General features: G+C 48.3%; 3 protein-coding genes across 4 annotated transcripts in view; 1 reads left to right on the top strand and 2 right to left on the bottom strand.

Moving 5' to 3' along the window:
* The first annotated feature begins 242 nt into the window (after positions 1–242).
* lrrc31 (leucine rich repeat containing 31) lies at positions 243–5,462 on the top strand. Its single transcript, XM_079755129.1, has 10 exons — positions 243–459; positions 815–1,009; positions 2,095–2,238; positions 2,509–2,676; positions 2,818–2,982; positions 3,287–3,478; positions 3,769–3,936; positions 4,187–4,351; positions 4,611–4,766; positions 5,021–5,462. Exons 1-10 carry the CDS (start codon positions 447–449, stop codon positions 5,419–5,421), a joined length of 1,767 nt encoding a protein of 588 aa, XP_079611255.1. The 5' UTR covers positions 243–446; the 3' UTR covers positions 5,422–5,462.
* A 722-nt stretch (positions 5,463–6,184) lies between these two features.
* Positions 6,185–9,846, bottom strand: lrrc34 (leucine rich repeat containing 34). Its single transcript, XM_079755130.1, has 10 exons — positions 9,728–9,846; positions 9,463–9,566; positions 9,300–9,364; positions 8,857–8,943; positions 8,606–8,734; positions 8,270–8,365; positions 7,744–7,898; positions 6,864–7,019; positions 6,505–6,631; positions 6,185–6,392 (listed from the first exon to the last, which is right to left on the bottom strand). Exons 1-10 carry the CDS (start codon positions 9,820–9,822, stop codon positions 6,195–6,197), a joined length of 1,212 nt encoding a protein of 403 aa, XP_079611256.1. The 5' UTR covers positions 9,823–9,846; the 3' UTR covers positions 6,185–6,194.
* A 47-nt stretch (positions 9,847–9,893) lies between these two features.
* Positions 9,894–15,996, bottom strand: part of mynn (myoneurin) — a 6,572-nt gene continuing 469 nt past the window's right edge. The window contains exons 1-8 of one of the 2 annotated variants that reach the window (XM_079755127.1): positions 15,963–15,996; positions 15,191–15,474; positions 13,606–14,621; positions 13,207–13,366; positions 12,771–12,949; positions 11,901–11,987; positions 11,612–11,737; positions 9,894–10,782 (exon numbers count right to left, since the gene is read on the bottom strand). The exon at positions 15,963–15,996 is cut by the window's right edge and continues 153 nt beyond it. In XM_079755127.1, the coding sequence (XP_079611253.1) occupies positions 10,400–10,782; positions 11,612–11,737; positions 11,901–11,987; positions 12,771–12,949; positions 13,207–13,366; positions 13,606–14,621; positions 15,191–15,474; positions 15,963–15,983 (2,256 nt within the window). In that variant the 5' untranslated portion in view covers positions 15,984–15,996 and the 3' untranslated portion in view covers positions 9,894–10,399. The remainder of the gene's footprint in view (positions 10,783–11,611; positions 11,738–11,900; positions 11,988–12,770; positions 12,950–13,206; positions 13,367–13,605; positions 14,622–15,190; positions 15,475–15,962) is intronic. The other variant, XM_079755128.1, reaches the window with a different exon arrangement.

Here is a 15,996-nt window from a genome sequence, read left to right as displayed (position 1 = left end):
GAAAAAGTGCTAATTGCAATGCATTTTGGAGGGGGGAAATTGAAACCAAGCTCGAGCTGAATGCAACAAGGGAAGCACGTTTTATGAGAAGCAACAGTTTACAAACGGCCCTCATAATGAATGTCACTGAAGCGAGTTACATTCGTTACATGTAGACAGCGCAGGTGTTTGTTTACCAAAGGTGTGCTCCCACTTCCGGGTTGATGGGGCACCTGAGCAGCACATGACCCCCCTCCCCGCTACGTGAAGACCGACCTGCTGAGGATCACAATACTTTGAAACAACACAAAAGATATGAAGCGTTAGAAGTGTGTCCAAACGTTATTGTCATAGACGCCGAGGTTATGTTGATGCTTCGTGAACGTCGAAACAGTTGAATTGAACCTCTTGATTGCAGTTGGGAGGTCCAGCTGAGATCTTCAGACTTCGCCGGTCTTCAGTGTGGAATGGATTCTGAGGGTGAGGTGATCATGTTACGTGCATATGAAGTGATGTCTGGAAGTTCACAATACAACTGAATCATGGCTGCTCGGACTTAAGTTTTGTGAAGTAAAACATAAGTAACACGGTAGCCACAGCTCTGTTTCTACGTTTAGGTTTACAATTTGCAAAAAATTTCTGTTTAGTTGTAGTTTTAGTATATCACGAATAATGTAACATACAAATATTAATGCATTTGAGCTATTAAAAAAAGGTCTTATCTTGGCAATTTTAAGAAAAGATCCTTTATGATGAAGTTATAATAATATAATAGACTTTATAATAGATGTGAGAAATTATAGGTATAAATTACACTTTACTCTTTCATCATCAGGCCAGAAAGGGTGGGAGGTGAGCGTGAAGTTCTCTCCCCTGGACCTCATCATGAACCAGATCCGGAGGAAACGCTCGGCCACAGACAGGAAGACCTCGGCTCGCTTCCTGTCTCGCTCCTCATCGGGCAGAGTTGTGATCTCTGACCATAGAGAGACAGATGGCAAAGAGGAGGGCGATGGATCCTCGGATTCGGGTATGGAAGTGTGCTCATAAGTTCTGATCATATCATGGCTGACACCTACAGCGCTTTCTGTGGGATTCAAATCCAAGCACTACCATGTGACTGCATACAAATGTGTCCACAGACATGGTGACGATAGTAAGCATTATTGGCCCTTAACACTTATATTCAGAAACAACACTGCCCCAAAAGGCTATTGGCTTAAGCAACACCAGTAGAGGCATATACTTTTCCCTGAACTTTTAAACGTTCCAAACGTGCAAAAACATAATTATATATTTATATGGCATTCAGTCCAATGCTTAGAATATATCTGTGGCATTCAGTAGGCCAATGCTGTGGTAAAGAGTGTAAAGTATGACCAAGTGTTTCTTTCTGTTCAATAGATAGAAATTTAGAGATAGAGAAATTTGTTAATGTTTGTCCCTATAAAACAATAATGGTAAAACAATAAATACAAAACATGACGGTAACTAAGTAAGTCAGACCGTCCAATCTGAAGGCTCTACCTAACCACTCCCCCTCATCACTTCCACAAATGCAAAGCGAACAGAACTGAGTTGAGGAGGGCGTGCCCTAACTAGTTTGTGACCGACCCAGAGAAACGCAACGCAAATTCAATGTGAACATGTATGAGGCTTTAATAAAATCCCGGACGATTTTGAAATTCCGCCACACATTCTTTTTAAAGTGTCTCAAAAAGAGGGCATGTCCGGGCAAAAGAGGACGTCTGGTTGCCCTACGTACGGGAAACCCATTTTATTCCTACCTGTTCCACTGTTAAATAGCGGCCCAAATTTGTGGCCGCTATCCTGGTCATTTCTCTGCGTGAGAAATAGGAAGTGTGGCATGTGAGCGTGTGCATGGGTTGAACTGCGTGTGTCTCACGCCGAATGCGTGAGACTTGAGAGCCCTGTGTACTACTCTGTCATTCACTTTTGATAAAATTGTCACCAAAATACAAAATCCGACCCAATGGAACTGAAAGGCTAGTCCTCTGCTAGGAGGTATGGAGCTGCAGAATACGTTTGATGTATCATCATCAGCATCACCAGCCAGATCAGTGCGTGAAGGCCTGAGGGTTTCTGTGACTCCAGCGGTTCCCGAGGCGACGGAGAGCGAGGCAGACCAGGGATGGGGCCGTCTGTGTCTCTTCCTCCAGAAGTTGGGGAAGAAGGCGGACAGCCGCGGCCTGAACCTGGCCCACTGTGATCTCACCGCCACCGACCTGCTGGAGCTCGGTGAACACGCACGCACACGCACGAGCACACACATACACAATCAAAGGCAAAAACGTGTGCATATAAAATTTGTGCCACCATCTTTGAGGGCATTCTTCATATCTCATATCTTGCATTTACACCAGGGGGCTACTGTACAGAACTGTGGATTCCTTGCAAACACTATTACCCAACATGCATCACAGCTCGCTCAAACCACACCTGTCAATGAGGCGAGGACGTTTACCTCACAGGTTTAACGTCCTGCCGTCCCTCTTCATCTCTTGTCAGCCACGTTGCTCCATTGCCTGCCTCAGCTAGAGGAGGTTGACCTCTCCTGGAACAACCTGATTGGTTGCTCCCTGTCGCCCCTGTCCTCTCACCTCCAACAAGTGGGCAGGGTCCGAACCCTCCGGCTCTGCAGCTGCAGGCTGAATGCAGATGACATCACGTCGCTAGGTGAGCGCCGTGCGTGGATATGATGAATATGATCTCAATCCAAGAAGCCTTGAAGAGTGGCAGTTGGCGCGTGTCCACGCACGCACACACCGCAGCCTGTTCCACCCTGTGCAGTTTAGTTGTCGTTTTGGGTTTGTGAAGGCGCCGCTCTGCCGTCGGTTCCCCTCCTGGAGGTCCTGGATGTGTCCTGGAACGTGGGGGTCGGAGGCGGAGGTTTGCAGGGCCTGCTCGGTAAAGTCCCTCCCTCTCTGAGAGAGCTCCATGTGCAGGCCTGCCAGCTGACTACTGCTGACGCCCCTCACCTAGGTGGGTAGGGGATTCTGAAGTGGATATTCAGAGATGCTACACTTGTGTTCATCATTTGAATGTAATGGATATGGATTGTGATGTCACAGATTTCAGGGAAGTATTAAAGCAGCTCTCCCTCCTCTGTTGAATGATCACCGTTTATCCACCGGTGATCTGGAGACAATACAACAAGTTGTGTGGTTAAAGGCTTCCAAGTGGAGCTAACCAAGAATACATTTTAGACTGCCGGTCCATGGTTCTTCAGTTCCCTGATCCGTTCCTTTTGGTCCCTGCATGACGTGGTTTGTGACCGTCTCTCCAGGAGACCTGGTGGGCAGGTTGCCCAAGCTGTGTGTCCTCGACGTGTCCGGTAACCCGCTGCTCGCTGAGGACGCCCAGGGGTCAGACACTGGAGGTTTTGGACAACTGGCGGCCTCACTCTCCCACGCCCCCTGCCTCTCCAGGCTGGTACTGCAGGGCTGTGGGCTGACGTCTCACGCCCTCAAATCTCTTGGTACAAAACATACATCATTATTATTACTACTAAAGGCATTACAACATTAGGATGCTGATTTAGTAATAGACAGTGGTTGGTGTGTGTGTGTGTGTGTGTGTGTGTGTTTAAAACGAGTGAACATGCCTACTCCCTCTAACCCTTAATGGCACCAATATCTTCTTAAAGCATCCAGATAGTACACAGGTAAAGAGTTCACTTGCATTCAACCCTTAATGTGTTGGGGAACAACTAATGATTATGAACATGAACCAGCGATGTCACAGTTTGTCTGGGGTCTGTCCCTGAAGGTGGTACGCTCCAGCAGCTCCGCGCTCTGCGTGAGTTGGACCTGTCCTGTAACAAAGGCCTGTCTGGTGGGCTTTCCCAGCTGACGGCTCACCTGGCTCTCCTCACATGCCTGGAGATCCTGGACCTGCACCTCTGCAACCTCACCCACGCCGACCTGCAGGCCCTGAGTGAGTCCGCCAATCAGAACCTCGTGTTATCGAGGGGCCGAGTGATTGAGATCCACAGAGTAGAATCTGTGTCTGAATGAATGAACATCAGGAGGCAAAACAAATAAATATTTCTATCGTTCCTAATTCCTTTCACGTAAAAATATACACCAACGTGACAAAATGTATCATTGGTCGTAATGAAATGTTTATTTCCTTTGCCAATTCCAAAGGTATATTTAAAGTGACAGTGTCTATCTTTCGTCTCCAGTCCAGGTGGTCCCTTCCCTGGGCAAGTTAACAGAGCTTGACGTGTCGTCCAATAGGGAGGTTGGGGGCGTGGTCCATTCTCTAGTCTCCTCCCTGTTGCTGCCACAGCTCAGACGCCTGCCACTCAACAGTTGTAGCCTGACTGCAGAGTCTTTCACAGCCTTTGGTAACAACACAGAACTACTGGGAACTCTTTGTTCGCTGCTGATTAATATATTATATTGATATATTATTATTTTTTTTATTTAAATGTATTTTCCAAATGTCATAACAAATGGCCAAGGATTTAGATGAGGTACCAGAGGCCAAAGCAAAGTCTCCACGTTTCTAATGATCTGATCACATCATTGAATAATAAACTTGTTTGTGTGTGTATGTATACATGTGCATGTGTGTGTGTACGTGTGTGTGTGTTTGTTGTTCAGCTTTGGCGGTGCCGTACCTCAGCAGCGTGGAGGTGTCCTGGAACAAGGTGGTTGGCGGTCGCCTCGCGCTGCTATTGGATGCCCTAGAGCCGTCAGTCATCAAGGAGCTCCTCCTCTCCAGCTGTCATCTCACCAGCGATGACCTGGGTCACCTCGGTAGCAAACGCACACACACACACACACACACACACACACACACACACACACACACACACACACACACACACACACACACACAGACACACACCTGAAATGCCCACACATGCACACCAATAAACACAAACATAACCTAAAACACATAGAGTGGCTGAAGCCCCTCATGATCAATGTAATATTTGCCATATTCTTTTTGATACTGGAGCACCGACATTAGCACTGATCCGTGCCACCCCCCTCCCCCCCCTGTGCAGCTGCGGTGTGTGAGCGGGGCTCGCTTTCCTCTCTGCGGGTGCTGGACCTCTCCTACAACGGCCAGGCGGCGGGAGCAGAGGCCTGGGCCCCGCTCTTCACCGCCGGGGCCCTTGGGGGCCTGGGCTCCCTGGAGCACATGGACCTCAGCCTGCGTCCCACGGCCGCCGCGTCCTCCGCCGCCGGGCTGCCGGCCCTGCTCTCGTCCCTGCCCCGCCTCCCGGCCCTGACCCACCTGGCCATGCTGCGGTGGGGCCCGGGGGGCCAGGCCCAGGGCCAGCTCCGCCACTGCCTCAGGAAGAGGGCCCTCCACGTGGAGTGGGACCCCCCCAACGGGGCCGGGGGCCAGGCCCCCCCACCGGGGGATCAGGACGGACCAGAGGAGGCGCTCTCTGAAGAGTAGGCGTGGGGTTTGGTTATTGGGTTGATAGAAATAAGGGAGGGGCTGGAATAGAGCAGAATCTAGTTTTGATTGGCTGAGAGAATCTGAAGATTTGAGGGTGGTGATTCGATTTTTTTTTAAAGGGCCCCTATTTGCCAGGTGTGAACGTGATTGGCCGAGCTGATGCAAAGTCGGTCTACCAGCAACAGCAATGAGGCTACCACTGAAATAATTGAGTCGATGGACAATTATTGCATTAAATCAACAATGCTGATTAATTTGAATGTCGGCAAGCTTTGAGGAGTTTCGGGTTTTATATTCAAAGTTTTAGATACATGATTTACACACTTTTCTTGGCTAATAAAAGGACCTGGCTGTCAAAGGAACTTTAATATTGATTTTGCTGTAATTTGATGCAGAATTGATTAGGTTCTAAAACAGTCTTTTTGTATTTTTCTTGATTGAAGCACATTTCAACACACTGAGCACTTTAAGTATAATTCTGATGCACACAAAAACAATGAAAGATCATGTGGAAATAGGATTTTTAAATAAATGTCCATCTTGTTTCACTAATATGTTTCCGAGCAGTTTCCAGTGTGTTGTGTATATATTATGTAACAGCATTGAAATGAGTGTTACCAATTCATTGTTTTATTCAACCAAAAATGATCAAAGGTCGTTATCTCTAATACGACGATGGTAAAGATCTTCTCCCAGGTCGGGGGGTTGAGGCCTTCTGGCTGGAGGCCTCCCATCATACCTGGGTATTGGGGCGTATCGGGGGGGTTGTGTCAGGGTGTGTGTGCGGTGAGGGCCAGGGCAGCGTTGGTGGAGGGGCCGCCGTCGCCCCCGTCGCTGGGCGTCCAGTAGTAGTGTCGCCTCAGGCCGTGGAAGACCTCGGCCAGGCTCACGCGGCCGTCCACCTCGTATGGGCTCACGTCCGTGTGACCCGGGGCCAGCCGGCCGCACGCCATCAGCTCGCTGAACGCCTGAGGAGAACCAGAGGAGGGGAATAGGGCGCTTGTGTTGGGGACTGTGAGCATTTATATGGGGTCGTTTTTGTAAAGTGTGTGAATGTTAGTGTTTGTGATTGTGTGTTACCTGACAGACGGGCTCATGCAGATGGTTTCCCCAGATGTAGACGTGGGTTAGCATACTGCTAGCCTTCATAGCCTGCGCCAAAGCCAGAAGACCGGGGCTTTCTATGTTGTTACTGGTTACAGAGAGCCTGGGAGAAAAGAGAGAGAGGGACGGTGTAGAAGAGAGGATTCTTGATTTAAATCATCTTATTTTTCTGTAATTGTAGAATGAATTGGAGGCTTTGGATACCTATTTATTTATACAAGCGATTCAAAAACACATGAATGAGTGTGTGTGTTTGTGTCTTTATGTATGTTGGTGTGGTGTGTGTCTGTGTGTATACGTATGTTTGTGAGTGTGTGTCTGTGTGTGTGCCTCACGCCTTAAGGCCACAGGCGGGGGACACAATGGCCTCGCTGAGGCTCGCTGCGCCCTCGTCTTCGATCCGATTGGACGACAGGTCCAGGATCTGCAGTGCCCCGTTGCTCTTCAGAACACCCGACAGAGTTTGTGCACCGTCGCGAGACACTTGGTTACTATGGAAACACAGGCGTCCTCTTCAATCATTAAGCCTGCATAACTAGACGCACTAAAAATGGAAAGAAGGTTTTTACTCAAACAATTAGAACCCATTCTTATTTTTATTTACTTGTTGGCTGTTGAGGAAGCTGGAAATTTAAGTGTGTGTTGGTTTAACACATTACACCAATTCTTAAATCGTTACATTTTCTCCCTTGATGTCAAAGAATTGATTTTAAAATATAATTCCCTACATGGTTCAGGGCTAAAGTATATAACTGATATTCTAATACTACACAAGCCTTCTAGACCACTAAGATGTTCTGAGACCAATCTGTAAATTATCCCCAGAGTAAAAAGAAACATGGGAAAGCAGGATTAAGTTACTATGCAACAAATAGCTGGAATAAACTCCCTGAGGCTTGCCCCAACTATCACCACTTATAGAACAAGACTGAAGACTGCTTTAGCATTCTGCTTAATCTTTAACACTTTCTAACGTGCATCATAACTTTGCCTTCTTTTTGACAATGTCTTTATGTGAAGCACTTTCAGTCTGCCTCGTGTATGAAAAGTGCCATATAAATAAAGTCGCCTTGCCTTGTTTCATCTCCTGAGCTGCTGCTCGTTGTACAATGAATGTGCGCAGGACGGTAAACCCATTTTGACCTATAGCATGTAATGTATCATGCATAATATTGCACTTTGTCACAGGGATTGAGGCCAGGGGTGAGTCCGCACCAGCGCAGGTCCAGGTATCGCAGGCTGTGATTGGCTCTCAGGCCCTCGGCCAGTCTCTCCATCCCAGAGTCGGTGAAGGCCATCTTCCCCAGGTGGAGCTCCCGCAGGGTCTGGTTCAGCCTCAACATGGCCGACAGGTGCACCGCCGTCTCGTCCTGATGCAGGGAGCAAGGTGCCGTATAACATAAAGTGTTATGGTCGTATACCCACTCATCACATGTGGCTGCAGGACAGCTTGACGCAAGACGGATATGAAGGAGATTATGGTAACCTTGGTTAATATAGATATCTACATAGATATCATATAGACGTGTAAATAATAGGATGATTCAGGCACAATACAATATAAAATAAAAAGTATATAAGTATTCAGTCTAAAAGTATAGAAAATAGACACTGAAGTAAGAGTGACATGTGGAGGTGGGCGTGGTTAGGATGCAGTAAAAAGATACCAGTAAGAGTGTGTGTGTGTGTGTGTGTGTGTGTGTGTGTGTGCACCCATGCGTGGCAGGAGCTGTGTGTGTACCTGTCGACTGAAGAGTAAGGGTCTGGAGATGTTCAGAGAGAGAAGGCTGGTGTTGCTTTTCAGCACGATGGCGAAGGCTATAACACACTGAGTACCCTACACACACAAAACAAACGCACGCATCAAATAAAATAATGACCAAAATGTGTTCTTCGACCATTTTGACAGTACGAGGCTGTGTGTGTGTGGGGGGGTGCTTGTGCGTGTGTGTGTGTGTGTGTGTGTGTGTGTGTGTGTGTGTGTGTGTGTGTGTGTGTGTGTGTGTGTGTGTGTGTGTGTGTGTGTGTGTGTGTGTGTGTGTGTGTGTGTGCGTGTGTGTGTGTGTGTGCACAGTACCAGGTCGCAGTCGGCAAGATCTAACTCCTGCAGAGTGTGGTTGATTTGGAGCATGCTGGCAAAACACATTCCTCCTCTGTTCCCAATCTTGTTCCCTGTCAGTCTGACAGAGAGGAGACACTGGTTGTGCTAGAGAGAGAATATAAATAAATCATGAATTATAAATAAAAGTTGAAATACTATTGTCCTTCTGCAGACACATTCATACAAAGAAAAATACAGGGGTGTGTGTGTGTGTGTGTGTTACTCACATGCAGGCTTTTGGCGAGTGTCTCAGCTCCATCAGTGTGTATGTTGTTACCCATGAGGTCAACAAAACGCAGGGTGGAAGTCACCTCCTGGCAAAATGAAAACCCCTCTTAAACCATCAATAGCACTATGTAACCCGAACAGGAATGACACATTTAACTGATAACTAAAGGAAATGAATAACAAATCTCTATGGTAAAGTGTTTATCATTTTTCCGTCTTACCAGAGATACTTTGGGAGCAACAGATTTTTTTTTTATATATTCTACCATTACTTCGTTTCAAAATACATGAATTATACCATACTATTGTAGGATTGTATTTGCTTTCTTAAGAAAGAAAACATAAGAAAGTATACATAGGTATCTTTCTTAAGTGGAGAATAGATTAAATAATTGTATCAGTCTCATCACAACTCATTTATGCTGTAATGTACCACTCTTACTTGTATGAGGTCAGAGAGGTGTCTGGCTCCCTCGTCAGAGATATCATTGTACCTTACGTCAAGACCTGCCATTTAAAACACATCATAACAGCAGACTAAGGTTAAGGTCTACGGTTACTGTTGGGTTCAAAGTGCTGGGCAGAATGTCTATTAATTAATTTACCTGTCCTTCCCGTGTTGAGGAAACATCGCGAGAGGACTCGTACATCGTCGTCGCTCAGCTTTTGTACCCGTTTAAGGCGATCGTTCCCCGTCAGTTTGACATCTCTATCAAACACATAAACACAGAAATAGCTACATTTGACGATTTATCTATGTTTAATACAGAAATGTTGTAGCACGACAAGGATTATATCCCCCCCCAAAAATCGCTGATCGCAAAAATGTAAAAATTTGTATCTTAGCAAAATGAAAAAGTATTCTCTTACGTTGTCGCTGTATCGGTTAATACTTCAAAAATGTAAGGGTTAAGAGTAATATGGAGTTGGTCGCACATAGCGCTGTAGAGCAGCGGGACGGACATGCTGCGTGGACCCGGACCTTCAGAGGGGTTGCTATGGCAACAGGACGCAGGCCATGGTAGAACAATGAAGACATGTTTTACATTTTAATTGACCAAACCTCAACAGCCGGTTCAAAAGCAAGTGACAAACGCAAATATGATAATGCATTACCAAGGCAATCGGCTAATAAACATATTATTGCAAAAATTGTACAAAACTGACAACCAGATGCAGTATGAATCTCTACTCACATAGGCCTAGAATGACCCGATGAAGAGGTTAAAGTAAGGTTTGAACTTGAAATGAACCAACATGTCTAGTGAACAATTACTCGCAGAACTCACTACTTAACTTCCATTAAAAGTTTAAAGTGTGATCCAGCTTCTATTTTTTCTTAAATGATCTTCCAACTCGGCAAGAAAAAACATTTGACTGCTAAATATCAATCACACACTGCTACTAGGATAGCTGTAGGTTAGCAACGGAACAGATTCAGCGAACAACAGGCCAGGCCCACACATGTGGTCCTCATGTGTATTCGAAAATAAAAACTAGAACTAAAATTCAGTGGTTCGACGTAGCGAGACGCATGCAGGGTCAGTCTTGCTGTTGTACGGAGGCCCCCGCCTCGGCGTTGTCCAGCGTCTGGATGATCACGATCTCCTGCACGCTCTGGGGCGGCGAGGACGGCCGCAGCTGCTCCACCAGCGCGTGCAGTGCGTCCGAGCTGATGGTGGTGGTTTGGGTGTCCTGGCTTGGTTCAAAGGTCACAGAGTCTAGGCCGGGGTCGCTGGCGGTGGTGATGACCGTGTCCGTCTGCTCCACCTTGAAGCACTGCGCCGGGAGCCCCAGCGTGACCTTTGGGGTCTGGGGGTCGTTGTGATGGGGCCCGCCGTCCGAGACGCCCAGCAAGGCCTTGCTGCTCTGGGGCAGCTTGCTCTGGACGAAGGCCACCGGGTGGCTGGAGGCCAGGTACAGCACTGCACGGGGGTCAAGGGGCGGGGGGGTACAGACACATACACAGTCGTTACCTTCTGCACAGAGAACGTACATCATTGTGCATATGCGGGTCTGTGTTTAGGAATAATCCCTTTGAAAACATTTTGAGTTGTTCGACGTCTGACCGTGCGTCAGAGTCGTGCGATCACAGCCAGGGTTTATTTTTTGCGATCTTTTTTTTTTATTATAATATAAATATATATAGCTGCGAGCAGCAATGTGGGGGTCAAGCAGGGTAGGACTCCATGAACAAATTTTGCTTGACAGACATAGGTGTCTACATCATGACCGTCTCAGTGAATTCAATTCAATTCAATTTGTTCAGCTTGGTCCGAAGATCATATATGGCAAAATTCATGAAGATTGAACAGAATTTGTGGCCTGTGGATATGTACAATTGATTTGACAACTTTCAACATGGTGGCCAAATTCTTTTCATGAGAAATATTTTTTTAGCTATATGAAGAGGTCTGACAGTATCACCAGACATTGAAAATAAGTTTGACACGATGACGACATAGGGTGCGTTGAACTCGGCATGGCCCAAGGATTCCAATGATACCTGGTTTGTGAATATTGGATGAATGGGTCAAAAGTTATAAACATGAATGCATGTCCAACTTTGACCTGTTGGTGGCGCTGGAGCTCATTAGCTAGCGACCTCAAAATTGCTGTGAGGGATCATGGGACTGTCTTGAATCAGTGTGCCAAATTTCACAACTTTTAACCATTGCGTTCTATGGATAGCAATTGCGTTCAATAGAGTATACCAAACACATTTCAAAATAAAAGTCTCCTTGCACTGCTGACCTGCGCGTGCTCGCTCCTTGTGGTGGCGGACCTCGTCTGCGTGGGCCTTCTTCTGGTGCTTCATCATGTTCTTCACACTGGCAAAGCGGTTCCCACACAGCAGACACTGGACGCTCGGGTTCCCCTCTACACACACACACACACACACACAACCTAGTTAGATAATCTGTTGGTCGAGGTACACTCAAATACAAGGACAGTCACCGGAATGATTAAAACTTAAAATCTGTGTGCTTGGGGGGGATTTAGCTCATTCCTTATTAATTTTACGCTTGTGGCTGGAACTCACCAGGGTGCAGCCGGCGGACGTGCTTCTTCTGCTCTGACGACGTCATGAAGCTGGCATCACAGTGAGAGCACTTGTACGGGGTCACACCTGGCACACAGAAACACACAGAAACATCTGTAGCCAGTCTCTTCCTAGTGGCCTGAGCAATTAGGGGGTCATTCTTGGGGCTTTTATGCTATGATGCGTGGGTAAAATTGACAAATATCATATATATTTAATAATAATAATCATATTTCATTTCCATGCATCACTACATACCAAGATACAGGTTAAAAGTGTCATTTCAGTAATTGTATGATCCAGCAGGCCTACTGTGCTATAGCAGAAGCTCTGGGGGGAGACGGCATACAGCCTGGGCCGGAAACCATCTACTGAGAGGGCCAGTTACGAAGGGTTTCCTGTTTCCTTTCAGAGATATTCTACCAAGAGAAACCCACGAGCGAATAGATAAAGCTTTCAGAGGGGGATTAAATAAGTTTACTTCTACAGTGTCCACACAGTGTTGAGTTGAAACCTTTAAAGACACTTTTTCCACGGTGACGGAAAGTTTACTAGTGCTGGCTGAGTTTGTCGTCGTCAATAACAGATCCGCGCCTACCGCCATTTGATTGGCAAAACTATATTTGAAGCGAAAGAGCCTTTAGACATTAATCTAGTCACATTCATGAGCTTACATTTCATTTAAAATCAAATATAGAAATGTCGCTCTTCTCACTTAAATCCAGCCCTGCGTGTGTACGCGGCTGCTGGCTCACCTGTGTGTGTGTGTGTGTGTGTGTGTGTGTGTGTGTGTGTGTGTGTGTGTGTGTGTGTGTGTGTGTGTGTGTGTGTGTGTGTGTGTGTGTGTGTGTGTGCGTGCTGCTGGCTCACCTGTGTGTTTGCGGGTGTGCGTGATGAGGGAGGAGGAGACGGAGAAGGACATGCCACAGGTGTCACACTGGTAGGGCTTCTCCCCCGTGTGGCGGCGCTTGTGATAGGTCAGCGTGCTGGATTGGGCGAACGTCTGGCCGCACACGTCACACACATATGGCTTATCCCCGCTGTGCAGTCTTCAGGGAAACATATTGAAATATTAGATTGAAGTTTTTTAGTGGGGCGCTAAAGAGAGAGACAAATGCTGTGACTGGTCCATACATTTTTGAATGGGAGTTGAACCCCTTATTCTTATTACAAATGTATGAAGTGTAGAGGACAACACACACACACACACACGCACACGCGCACACACACACACAAACACACACGACTGTGGTAGTAAAAGACGTGTACCGAGTGAAAATCCCAGAACATATTTAACAGGCTGTACCTGATGTGCATTTTGTAGTTGGAGGAGGTGGCGAACTTGAGGCCGCAGTGCTCACAGCCAAAGGGCTTCTCCTGGCCGTGGTGCATGCGACAGTGGGCGATCAGCTGGCACTTCTGGGCAAAACACTTGTCACACTGGGTGCACGTGAATGGCTTCTCTCCTGCCATAGAAAGAGAGAGAGTAAAAGAGCGGTTAGGTTGTTTGAATGTCAGCCGAATGGTTCTGCATTTCCAACCACGACGTCCGCAGTGAGCCAGGGACGTAGGCCCTACCTGCTCATCAATGTCATGATAATAACCATCCATAATTCACACATTCAGGTCCACCCCCCCCAGCGACCGCTAAGAACCAAGACGACTGCTAGGTGAAGACGATCCATCGCCGCCCCCGTTGTCTCACCTGTGTGTACGCGCAGGTGCGTCTTCAGCTGCGTGGCCTGCCGGAACGTCTTGGAGCAGAACAGGCATTTGAAGGGCTTCAGCCCCCGGTGGATCTTCATGTGCCGCCGCAGGCTGCTGGCCTCCGTGAACAGGCGGCTGCACTCGGTGCACGCCACCGACTTCCGCTCCTTGTCCTCGGGGCTCTGGCTCCTCCTCCCCGACGGCTCGACGTCCGGCACCCAGTCGCTGTCGCCGTAGTCCAGCCCCGCGTTGCTCTCCTCCAGCTCCTCCTTCTTGCCGACATTGTTGTTGTTAATGTTGTTTGCCCTTTCACCCTCGCCATCCTCCCCTCCCTCCTTCCCCTCCTCGCCCTCCTCCTCTTCATCCTCCTCCTCCTCCTCCTCCTCCTCCTCGCGGCCTACGCGGCTTAGGGCCGGCCTCCCCCTGCCTCGGCCCCGCCCTCGGCCCCTCCCTCTGCCTCGGCCCCTCGGCCTGCCGGCCCTCCCCGCCCCGACCCCCCATCGCCCCCTCTTGGCCGGAGGGGAGCTCCGGGACTCGGAGGGGTCCGCAGCGTCGTCGTCGTCCGCGGCGCCGACGCCGTCCCCCGCGACGGCCTCGTGGCTCTGAGCCCTGCCCCTCCCCCGCCCCCTCCCCCTGCCCCGCCCCCGGCCCCGCCCCCTCCCCCGGTGGCCTCGGCTCAGCGGCTTTTCCTCGGAGTCGCTGGTGGGCGTGGTGGTCTCGAAGTCGCTGTAGATCTTGGGCTTGCGGCCCCTCTTCCTGCCCAGGGGCTCCGGGGCGTCCCACCGGGCCGCAAGGGCCGAGCGGCCTCCGGCGTCTTCGTCCTCGTCGTTCCCCTCCCGGTCCTCCCCGTCAGAGAGCAGGGAGGTGCTGGCCTGGGGGTCCGGGCTGAGGGGGGGAGAGGAGCAGGTGGGGTCGTACTCCTTCTCCAGCCCCTCGGGGTTCTCCTCCAGGTAGCGCGTGGCCTCGGGCATGCCCAGGAACACGGCCGCTCCGCGCACGTCCGCCAGCCGGTCTCTGGAACGACAAGCGAAGGCTCACATCCCTTTCTGCACAATCCCTGGAGTGGGGAGGACCATCGCTCTGGGACCCCACCCATCCGTCTGCAGCTCAAAGCCCCAGAGGACCCTGAGGCCGGCAGGCTTCATGAGGAGGTCCCCAGCAGACAGAACCCATCCCTTCCCACACCGGTGGGTTGGCTTATGGTTTGCGCTTTGCCTTTTTTTGGAATTAAGCATTTTGTTTGGTTTGATGTTGTGTTTACACCAAACCACCCCTCAACAGCACACTTTCCACTAATCAGTCAGCGTTTCCCCCAGCACTGTATGGTTAGGGCGGCCGCCTTAACAACAATAAGGCCACCAATGTATATAAAAAAATAATAATTATACAGATGACATGTTCTATTATTTCTAATAAATATCTTAATTGATCCGTCTATCATGTGTGGACTCCCCACTCTGGTGCAATCCCAGAACCTTGTCGTAGCTCATCTATAAGTCTGCTGCATAACTGTGGAAAGTTTAACAGGATGCTATGTTCAACTGTCCACTTGGAGATGATCCGCTTCCGTCCGCCCTCCTTACCGGCTGAGGCTCATGTGGCCCGTGTAGACAAACTCCAGAAGCTTCTCCAGGGCGAAGCGACTGACCTTGTCGGGGTCCAGGGTGGTCAGCCCCAGGCCCTTCTCTGTCTGGGAGGAGAAATACTCGCTGAACGCAGACAGGACGTTGCGGTGCGCCCGGAACTCCACGTCGCTCACTGCCACAGTGGTGTCACACAGGAAGTCCATCTCCCGCTGCTGCCGGAGACGCTGCAGGAGGAGTCGGCCGTGACTCATCTTGTGCGACATCGTTGTTGCCTGGAGACGCTGGCGGCGAGAAGAGACATGCAAATGTCGTTTAAGGGCTGGACTTTGGACTGAAGAGCCACAGCATTGGGTTAGAAGGAGCAATTCACAGCAACAGATGACAATACAACACAAATGTATGTGAACTAAAATATGTTAACTATTTAAATAAAATATTTTAACTACTATATAAGTGAAAGAAAAACATTTAATTAGCATTTATATGTACGGTATAAATAAAGATATAATAGGCCTATACAGCCTAAAGCATTTTTTTTATTTTGTTATTATTAATGTATTATATATCTGCAAAATAACGTTAGTCAATTCACCTCTTCAACTAGTACGTATTCAAAATCTTAAAAAAGTGATTTAATGTTACAGCGTTATGTACCAGTCTAAATGTTTATCAAATGTTACCAATAATAAGCAAAAGCTTATTTGATGTAAGCAAATAAGTCACTTGATTACATCAACACAAAAGCCCTTATCGTTGTGTAATCCAATACCTCAATGTAAAAGCTCTTCATCAATGTAGCCAAT

Source organism: Pollachius pollachius (assembly GCF_949987615.1).
Source record: "Pollachius pollachius genome assembly, chromosome: 17".
Classification (NCBI taxonomy): Eukaryota; Metazoa; Chordata; class Actinopteri; order Gadiformes; family Gadidae; genus Pollachius; species Pollachius pollachius.
The sequence above is the reverse complement of the archived record's forward strand: the minus strand, read 5'-3'. Positions and strand labels throughout refer to the sequence as shown.

Coding starts and splice junctions, on each gene's coding strand:
- lrrc31 (XM_079755129.1), top strand. Junction 2,983..3,286: donor TGCTGACGCCCCTCACCTAG/GTGGGTAGGGGA, acceptor CCGTCTCTCCAG/GAGACCTGGTGGGCAGGTTG. Junction 4,352..4,610: donor AGAGTCTTTCACAGCCTTTG/GTAACAACACAG, acceptor TTTGTTGTTCAG/CTTTGGCGGTGCCGTACCTC.
- lrrc34 (XM_079755130.1), bottom strand. CDS start 9,822: ATGTCCGTCCCGCTGCTCTACAGCGCTATGTGCGACCAACTCCATATT. Junction 7,899..8,269: donor CCTTACTCTTCAGTCGACAG/GTACACACACAG, acceptor TCCCTGCATCAG/GACGAGACGGCGGTGCACCT. Junction 6,393..6,504: donor TGCATGAGCCCGTCTGTCAG/GTAACACACAAT, acceptor GGTTCTCCTCAG/GCGTTCAGCGAGCTGATGGC.